The sequence below is a fragment of the Crocuta crocuta genome, unplaced genomic scaffold, assembly GCF_008692635.1.
Source record: "Crocuta crocuta isolate KB4526 unplaced genomic scaffold, BGI_CrCroc_1.0 scaffold528, whole genome shotgun sequence".
NCBI lineage: Eukaryota > Metazoa > Chordata > Mammalia > Carnivora > Hyaenidae > Crocuta > Crocuta crocuta.
Window position 1 is genome coordinate 262,663 of NW_027530010.1, and position 9,700 is coordinate 272,362.

Below are 9,700 nucleotides of genomic sequence, written 5' to 3' on the forward strand. Positions count from 1 at the left end.
CTCGGCCTAACCGCTAGCAGTGGAGGAGACTCGGTTTCCCAGAAGCTCCCGGGCTGGGTCCCGCCCACAGCTCTGCCGGGCGCCCCCTGGCGGCGCGCTTCAGCTCGGCTCCAGTTCCCGGCGGCCCGCGCGGCACGTCCTCGGCGGAAGGGCTGCTCGTGATGGCTGGGGCTGGTTCTGCCGCTGTGTCCGGGGCAGGGACCCCAGTGGCGGGTCCCGCAGGCCGCGACCTCTTCGCCGAGGGGCTCCTCGAGTTCCTGCGACCTGCTGTGCAGCAGCTGGACTCTCACGTCCACGCCGTCAGNTGTTTAAGTGACCGCGAAGGCCGCATAACTCTTTGCAGAGAGAGCCAGGTAGAGCTTCGGGAGCAAATTGACAACCTGGCTACTGGTAAGCATCCCTGCGTTCCCGCGATCCCGCAGCTCGTGTCTAGCCCACCTCTGGGTGGGTTTGTGTCGTGTGCTTCCAGGACATCAGGGCGCCAATGACCCCTGCCTCCCTAAGTTTCTAGTGATCGGCCCATGTGGGTGCAGGCGCGTCTTCATCCCACTTACCAGCCTGCCTTCCCCAAGAACGAGGAGCCATTAGGTGTTAGTTTGTAGCTTACTTCCATCCCCCAGAGCTGTGCCGAATCAATGAGGATCAGAAAGTGGCCCTGGACCTCGACCCCTATGTCAAGAAGCTGCTTAATGCCCGGCGACGAGTTGTCTTGGTCAACAACATTCTGCAGAATGCGCAGGTAAAGGAGCTCCCTGCTAACAGGGATCCTTTAGAAGTGCTCAGGGCATTCTCCTTTTCAAGGGGTGACTATGAGTCACTAATTTTAGTCGTGGGGAAAGGGAGTTGTCAACCAGTGTCAGCCATAATAGATCTCCTCATTCTCCGTACTCCCAGCCAGCTGCCCTCCTTTATGTTCTTCCATACTGCAGCGGACTTACATCAAGACGGAGCAAGCCCTGCGGTATTTTCCGCAGGTAGCTGACACGGTGTTTGGGGTTTTTTTTTTTTTTCTTTTTAACGTTTTATTTATTTCTGAGAGAGGCAGCGTGAGCAGGGGAGGGTCAGAGAGATACAGAATCCGAAGCAGCTCCAGGCTCTGAGCTAGCTGCCAGCACGGGGGCTCAAACCCACGAACCAGGAGATGAGACCCCAGCTGAAGTCGGGCACTTACCCGACTGAGCCACCCAAGCGCCCCGACAGTGTGTTCTAAAGTCTTTCATGCAGCATTTACAATTCCCAATACTGTCTTGTAGGAACGGCTGAGGCGACTAAACCACAGTGTTGCCAAGGAGACGGCCCGCAGGAGAGCAATGCTGGATTCAGGAGTTTACCCTCCTGGTTCCCCAAGCAAGTAACCGGGCAGAAGATGGAGCGCATGGCTGGCCCCATAATAGCACAAGTACTATTCCCCAGCTGCCTGGTTTCCTCCAGGACGCCCTGTAGACCTTGGGACATCAAACAGGCAGCCCAGTTGTTTTTGTCTGAAGCACTTAAGTCTCACCCATTTATATGGGGGCCCAAAGAAACCGGTGTACAGCAGGACTCTTGATCCCAAAGGATTTATTAGGACTCTTGCTTCCAAGAATGGGCTGGACTCTACTTTTTTTCTTAAACCTACAGACTCCAGGCCCAGCTCCTGTACCTTCAAGCCGAGTTAATGAGGGGCCTCCTCTGTTGCATGTCCTCTACCTGTGACCTGTTTTCCTTTGTTTACACTGAGGATTTCAAGAGGGTAGGCGAAGTCACGTAATGACCGTCAACCCTCTTCTGTTGATTGCACTGGGCCTGAATATAGTAGCAGTATTGCTAGAGCCATTGGATTCAATAAATGCATAAACAGTGTTCTAGTTTACTTTGGTATATGGAAAGGTTCCAAGAGTCTTTGTAGAAACTTCAATTCAGATACAGCTTCAAACTGTGATCTAGTGCTTACAATGAAAAGACTCACTTTCATTGAAAAGTACAGAAAGCAAAAAAGGTTCCCAGATGCCAAGAAAAACAAGACCAAGAACCCTCAGAGAAAGTACTTTAATCATTTTTCTTAGGGGGGAAAAAAAAACCCAGACACTAACAGTTCACAACATTTCAACAATGTACTGTTGGAGAGGCTTCCAGGACCTAGGGACTCTGAAGTCTTAGGAAGAACAGCTGGTCTCCTGCGTCACTGCAGATGGTGGCATAGGTCATAAATGGGAGACTTCAGGCTATTAAGCTAACCGGAACCCAGTGGAATGACACTTCTCTAGTTTCTTTTCCTTCCGGTCTCCCCCTTTCCCTCAGAAATGCCACCACGTAAATCCCAGGAGCAGTTAGCTTAGGCTCCAGTCTTCACCTTGGACAAGGGGGTGAAGTTAGAAAGGAAGGTCACTCCTGAGTCTCCATGCTTTCCTCTTCCTCTCCTTGAGGTGGTTCTTCTGTATTCTCCTCCTCCTCTTCTCCTTCCTTCTTCTCCGGTGGCTTCTCATAAGCCTTTTCTGAAGGTGTCACTATCACTCCATCCCAGGTAGAGATTTCAGAAGCAAGATCTAAAACCGAAAACAGGACTTCAGGCAAGTAACCCAGCATACAAGTCATAATCTACACAGAGGAAATAGTAAGACAGATATCTGAGTAGTACAGAGCCTTGGAGAGCAGAGTACCATAAAGATCCCCTGACCCACAGTGACCACTCACAGCTGGCGTCCCCCTCCTGGCCAAGAATCTTCCGAAAACCACCATGTGAGAGGATTCGGACCAGAGTCTGAGCTGTGTAGCACACCATGTCCTGGAGAGCAAAGTGAGGATAAACTAGAAAGCTGAGTCAAAGTAACTTATCTGAAAATGTTCTTTCATGAATATTCTCACGAAAACAGATGAAGACAACTAATTTCAAGACCGAAGTTTGTGAGAACTCCCAAATCCCTGACTCCTAAAGACCACATTCCCTTTGCCTTCGGACCTGGAGTATGCAAGAGTAGGGTGTCCCATACCTGCTGTTCCAGAGTCATGACTGTGTGTACCCTGAAGTTGCCACTCTCACAGGGGTCCGTGATCCCCACTGACCCTGGAAGGAACAGTCCTGCGGCCAGGATCTGTAAGCAACGCCTGAAGCACACAAGATCATTAAGAAACACAAAAGACGGCTTACATCCAGCCCAAACCCCAAAGAAACGTGCTATACCTGTACGCCACGTTTAGGGCCAAAGGCTGTCTGGTAGGATTGTTCATCACAGCATAGTGCCCCTGGAAAATAACCAACCTGGTAGGTGTGCCATAAACTTGGCAATTCTGGCCAAACTGAAACCTCAAACCATCACACAGAAAACTGGTTACTAAATTAAGGTCTAACTAAAATGTTCACATTCAGAAGCAATTCTGAACTAGCTGCTCGTCCACGGATTTCTTCCCATTATCCCAGTACTGACATGACATCAGGAACAGAAAGGAATATGAGCAATAATCACTCATTCAACTGAATACTCCAAAAACCCAATGAAGTAATAAACACCATGTATTTACTGGATTGCTTGTCCACCAGGAGATTTATTTTCAGCTTCACCAAATTTCAGATCCTGGTAGGTTTCAGAATAACTACTGTTAAATAGGGATGGTAAGGAACTTCAGTTGCCCTTCTGTACTTACCAGTAAGTCAAGGATCCAGGGAGTGAGGGGCTCAAAGCCAGGAAAACGAATTCTCAGGTCCTTCAGCAGTCTGATGAGAACTTTAACTCTGACGGTAAGAGGAACCCAGAGATTAAAAGTAGTAACATCATGTACTTCCATCGCTGAGGTACAGAGCTGTTGTTATTTCCAAAACCAGACCTTCTGTTTCTCTCAATCTAAATTTGCTTACCTAGGGGTGCCTGGGTGGCTCATTCGGTAAAGTGTCCAACCTCAGCTCAGGTCATGATCTGTTCACAGTTCATGGGTTCACAACCCACATCATGCTCTTTGCTGACAGCTCAGAGCCTAGAGCCTGCTTCAAATTCTGTGTCTCCCTCTCTCCCTGCCTCTCCCCCACTCACTCGCACGTTCTCCCAAAAACTAATGAACATTAAATGAAAAAATATTAACTTGCTTACCTAAGGTGTATTTAAAAAAAAAAAAAGTCCTGACAAATTATAGCCAAAAAACTTCTAAGAGAGGAAGTATGGGGGTATCCTGCTACTCCGTGTAATTAGAATAATTAAATTATTTAAACTCAAATAGCGAGGAACTCACGTGGACTGAGAAGCATTTTCTTCAAACCAGCGGGCGTGTCTGATGGCTGCTAAGGCACTCTGCAACACCTTGATATCCACTACAAGACCAGCAGAACAGACCACGGTGAAACACTCCTGTTACTAAGCAAGCAATTCAGCCTCCTTGTAATTTCTTAACACCCCATGTTCCTCTGATCATGTCCAGAAATCACTATTCCTCCCCTATACCAAATCTGTAAGCGTGCAAGGTCCACAACTTTCTCCAAGAGCCTATCCGCTCCACAAATATTGTCCTCCAATCCAGTTGCTTTCTTGGCCATCCAGTCTGACAATTTCACTAGCAAGCTAGGAAAACTGTCTCTAAATCACAGAAGGAGATAGTGAAGTTTGGGGGTCACCTTAGGTCCGGAAGGTTTTATGTGGAATATCAACAAGGTAAAAACTCAACAGTAACCTTATACCGGATTTTGAATTTCCCCCACCCCCCAATATCCCAGAAATAGAAAAAAAGGACTAACAATGGAGTTCTGGGTCCAGTTTTCGGAGATTTGGTGGCACTGTTGTAATGAGAATCTTCACTGTAGCATCAGAGGAACTGATCTCAAAGCCAGTTTCATTGGTCAGCATGGTCAAAACTGAAAGAAAATCAAAAGCTGTAACCCCCCCATCTCCCTTAGATGACCAGAGGTAAAAACAGAGTTGAAGTAGGAGAACAGACAGGTTTCTAAAAACAGCAGGGGTCCAGAATGAGGATTCAAAATAGTTTTAAAAGTAAGAGATGGGGCACCTGGCTGACTCAGTTGGAAGAGCATGAGACTCTTGATCTCTGGGGCATGAGTTTGACCCCCACACTGGGTGCAGAGATAACTTAAATAAGTATATAAACTTTAGAAAAAAATTAAAGTAACAGAGATCAACTGGATTTTGAACACTAGAAATTGGAAATCACTGCAAAAACTTCCCCAACTTAAAACTCTGCATTCAAGAGGTGCCTGGCTCAGAATGGGTGGCTCAGTCAGTCGAGCACCAGCTTTAGCTGAGGTAAAGATCTTGCCGTTCAGGAGTTCAAGTTCTCTGCTGTCAGTGCAGAGCTTGCTTTGGATCCTGTGGCTCCCTTTCTCTCTGTCCCACCCCTCAAAAAATCAACAACAAAAAAACTGCATTCATTCTCCCTTCTAGCCTGACCTTTGTTAAAAATGTACTTGTGGGCACCTGGGTGGCTCAGCCAGTTGGGTGTCTGGCTTCAGCTCAGGTCGTGATATCACAGCTTGTGAGTCTGAGACCCACATCAGGCTCTGTGCTCCAAGCTGTCAGCACAGAGCCTGGAGCCTGCTTCGGATTCTGTCTCCCCCTCTCTCTGTTCCTCCCCTGCTCGCAATGTCTCTCTCTCCCCTTCAAAAATGAATAAACATTAAAAAAAAATTTTTTTAATGTACTTGTAATTATAGACCCGGCTCCTGATGACCACTAAACACATGACCAGCAACAAACGCAAACCTTCAGAAGGATCTTGTGCTCTAAGGCTTTCCACAACTTTGTTCCCCAGGGCAGCAACAGCTTCCACTAGATTGAGAAAAAAGGAGACCACGAACACTGTAATTATTTACATAGACTTTCTGTACATCTCTGTGCCATCCCACACTCTGATTTCTGCCCCATGTGTAAGGCTGGAGCAAGAGCAAGCTACAGAATAAACTCTTTTACAAGGGAAGCTAACACTTGAACAGAGAAACAGGAAGTCTCAGGGAATAGGACACTTCCTATGCCCACATCCTTTCAGAGTGGACTTTCCCGTCAGTGGCACTAATGCCATCTGAGGTTGGATGACTCTGTTGGGGGCTGGGCAGCAGGGCGCACCCTGTGCACTGCAGGGTCAGCAGCGTCCCCGACCCCGACTCCTTTGATGCCAGTAGCCCCAGATGTCTCCAGACACTTCCAAATGTCGCATGGGGGACAAAACCACCCCTAGTTGAGAAATATAGCCCTTCAGACATACATTCTTTCAGACACACAATCCAGACTTTGTCCCGTATCACCCCAACACACGTTAAATAAATTAATTCTCCATTTGTTTTCCAAACAACCTTTCTTGCAAGAGATCTGGGCTTTAAAGATCCCTATACCTCAAATGCCAGAAAGAGGTGCACTCACACGTTGGCAGAATCTTTAGGATTACCACCAGGTCAGCCACGTTGTGTCCTGTCGTCATTGTTCCCTTTTTATATGATCCCACCTGTCGGACTTCTTCAATTTGCTGTTGGAAGAGGGGGGGGATGCAGAAGTGAAAGATGGTCTAATTCCTCTCAGAAATCAATGACAACACAGTTATTACCCAGATTTAGAAGTAGCAGAGGTCAAATGAGATCCCAAAACCACCACAGGAAAAGCCTGATACATTATGGCTAGCTGATAGCACAGTGCAAGTTTTATCCCCAAGGTCACCACTACAAAGGAATTCCGCTATCCTTTCCATTTTATTTACTTTTTTAGTAAACATTTTTTTTAATGTTTTATTTATTTCTGAGAGAAAGAGAGAGAGAGAGAGAGAAAGAACGTGTGAGCAGGGGAGGGTCAGAGAGAGAGGGAGAGACAGAATGTGAAGCAGGCTCCAGGCTCTGAGCTGTCAGCACAGAGCGCGATGTGGGGCTTAGACCGTGAGATCATGACCTGAGCCGAAGTCGGACACTTAACCAACTGAGCCACCCAGGCGCCCCTCCTTTCCATTTTAGACCTGGCTTTGCAGAAGAAACAACTGAAGAATTAAGAGACAGGAATCAAGAAAACTTCCACACAACCAAGGCTGCCCTCTTCTATGACTAAATCATTAAACACTCACCACTTCAAATGTCCCTGGAGCCACAATCAAATTGTCAATCACATTATTTATTTTCGTCACCAAGGAAAGGATGGAGGCCTAAAAAATATCAGGAAATAAAAATGCCCTAAAGTGAAAAATTATAGGCAATTTTTCAGACTTTGAGTATTTTCCCCTAATCCCTTCTACATACAAGCTGAATTAATACCTACAGAGGGCTTTGAAAACACTCTGACCCTTCTGGCCTTGACTATGCCAGGAAAATAACTTTTTTTTTTTAATTTTTTTTTTAAATGTTTTTTATTTATTTCTAGGAGAGAGAGAGAGAGAGAGAGAGACAGCATGAGCAGGGGAGGGTCAGAGAGAGAGGGAGTGACAGACTCTGAAACAGGCTCCAGGCTCTGAGCTGGCAGTCAGCACAGAGTCCGACGCGGGGCCCAAACCCACGAACCGCGAGATCATGACCTAAGTGAAAGCCGGACGCTTAACCGACTAAGCCACCCAGGTGCCCCGGAAAATAACTTTTTGACCCAAAGACAGAGTCCCCAATGAAAATATTGTAATCTGTTTATATAATCCACCTGGCACTCTCCCTCTACCCACAATGAGAAATGCGGCGAACAATTAAACCCTCTGTAAAGTTTCGGCTCTGGTAACACCAGCAGTTATTCACTTCTCTGGCTTTCTTAGAGAAACCTGAGGAGGAAAGCCAAAAAAATATACCTGTTCAGCAGAATTAGGAGCAAGGTCCTGATTCCTCTTCAGCAAGGCTTCGCTGAAGGAAGTTTCATCCGGTGCCGGCTTGACCCGGGGAAAGGCCATTTCACACTAAAGCATTAAGAAACCACATAACATTTACCAAAAACAATACATAGGGGAGATCGTTTTCTCTGTTGCCACAACAGAAAAAAAACTGAAAATAGAAAATTCTACACTTCTTTTTACTCCATGAGATATTCCACACAAGGATACCCGCTACACGGACTGGCCATAATCTCAGCTCTCACTGCTTTCCCATGAGCAGACAGAACCAGAGATCTTTATTTACAACAAAGATTACAATCCTGTTATTGTCAACAGTAGCCAAGGAATTCTCGCGGAGCTCTCGCTGTCTTGTAAGGAATGCAACACGCCGCTCCATTCACTTTCTCTTATCCAACCACTATTTGACTTCACCACCAGATGCTGGGTTCAGGAACAACTGAATAGTGGCCACACTCCACGGCCCTGTCTTCGGTGAACAGGAGCCAAGGTACTCACCAAATAGAAATCAAATGGAATATGCGGCACAAAGGGCCTGAACCTAAAATAAGAACAACAATCCAGATCATTCATCACATGAAGTCAAGCGGGGCCGCACTCCCTCATCGGGGTGCCTGAGAGCCGGACCTCAGAAAGCGGGGAAACCCAGTGCCCTCCAGCCTGCAGCCGCGAGGACGGAAGCGCGGGCCAGGCCGTGCAGGGGTGCTAGGAACCGGCACTCACCCTCCTCCGGGGCCTCCTCTGGAACCGAAGCGCCCGCCACGGCCACGGCCTCGGTCACCCCTGCAAGGGCAGAGATTTCACTGGTGACCCCACCGAAGGAGGCCGCTCGAACTCCCGCTTGCGCCTCTGGCTCCGAGCGCCCGGCCTCACCCCACCTCACCTCCTCACTGGACGACTCAATCCCAACCCACAGCGAACAACACCGGGCTCCAACAGCGGGTCCCTGCGAGAAACACCCTATAATCCCCGGGACACGGCCCCCGGAATTCCAGGGACTAAGGCGGCTGCCCCTTCACCGCCGACGCAGCGGACCCTTTACCCACACACCCTCCACTCCCCGGACGTGGCGCGCCGGGTCCCACGCCTCCGCGGCCCCCGACCACCGCCACCGCCACGGCCCGGCGCTCTCGGGCTTCAGGCACCCCCGGACGCGCGGTCCCGTCGGGCGCCCCGGCCCACCCTCCCAAATTTTCCGGGGGAGCACCCTGAGCTTTCGCAGAGCACCCCCAAACCCTCACCTCATGGCGCCCTCAATCCCGAACAATGGAGTCCACGCCAACCGCCCCTCTCCGCGGAGAAGCGGACGACCTGAGACGCGGCCGGCCGGCGCGTCCCAACAAATTCCGCGCCGATNCGGCCTGCAGACCAATAAAAAACGCCTGCTGCGTCAGAAATTAGCCAATAAGAACAGATTTGCCAGTAGCGCCTACTTTTGTAACCAGACAGTAGGTGGCGCGGTGTGAAGAAACAAAGAGAAACCTTTCTATAGAGTTCCAGAAGGAAAGGGCACAGGCGTAGCAGAGTGGCGCAGCGGAAGCGTGCTGGGCCCATAACCCAGAGGTCGATGGATCGAAACCATCCTCTGCTACAGGTGGCTTTCTCCTTTTCTTTTCTCCCGCACACTATTCGCAATTCAAACTTCTTCAGTACCTGCATTATACTCGCCCTTCTGTTACGTTTTCCTTCCCCAAAGTGCAGCCGTTAGAACCCGTCTGTGCCATCAGCAAGTGAAACGCTAAAGGAAGGACTTCGGGCCACACCACGCCCGGGTGGAGTCCACCGAAGGCTGGTAACTTACGGGGGGAAGCGGATTTGAGAAGAGGGGATGTACTGAGGAACCAGAGGGACTCCAAGTGAAACCGAGGCAGCCTCGGAAAGAGGGCTCAGGAAAGGCGCGCGGGGGAAGCGAAGGGAGGAGCCCCGCCCTCACTCCGGCCGC

At 49.1% G+C, this 9,700-nt stretch overlaps 3 protein-coding genes and 1 non-coding gene across 4 annotated transcripts in view; 3 read left to right on the forward strand and 1 right to left on the reverse strand.

Moving 5' to 3' along the window:
• Positions 1-119: 119 nt before the first annotated feature.
• On the forward strand, positions 120-1,842 carry SNAPIN (SNAP associated protein). Its single transcript, XM_077764101.1, has 3 exons — positions 120-390; positions 621-739; positions 1,254-1,842. Exons 1-3 carry the CDS (start codon positions 162-164, stop codon positions 1,353-1,355), a joined length of 450 nt encoding a protein of 149 aa, XP_077620227.1. The 5' UTR covers positions 120-161; the 3' UTR covers positions 1,356-1,842.
• Positions 1,843-2,013: 171 nt separating this feature from the next.
• On the reverse strand, positions 2,014-9,083 carry ILF2 (interleukin enhancer binding factor 2). The gene is made up of 15 exons (XM_077764100.1): positions 9,000-9,083; positions 8,642-8,704; positions 8,482-8,541; positions 8,257-8,299; positions 7,720-7,824; positions 7,018-7,095; positions 6,333-6,435; positions 5,679-5,744; positions 4,700-4,816; positions 4,201-4,279; positions 3,622-3,709; positions 3,161-3,222; positions 2,970-3,084; positions 2,674-2,764; positions 2,014-2,525 (listed from the first exon to the last, which is right to left on the reverse strand). Exons 1-15 carry the CDS (start codon positions 9,002-9,004, stop codon positions 2,365-2,367), a joined length of 1,236 nt encoding a protein of 411 aa, XP_077620226.1. The 5' UTR covers positions 9,005-9,083; the 3' UTR covers positions 2,014-2,364.
• The window catches only part of NPR1 (natriuretic peptide receptor 1), a 17,723-nt gene continuing 17,025 nt past the window's right edge, over positions 9,003-9,700 (forward strand). Inside the window, 1 exon segment of the mRNA XM_077764039.1 lies at positions 9,003-9,195. Within this exon segment, the coding sequence (XP_077620165.1) occupies positions 9,003-9,195 (193 nt within the window).
• TRNAM-CAU (transfer RNA methionine (anticodon CAU)) lies at positions 9,278-9,349 on the forward strand. Its single transcript has one exon. It is a non-coding gene; the product is annotated as a tRNA-Met (tRNA).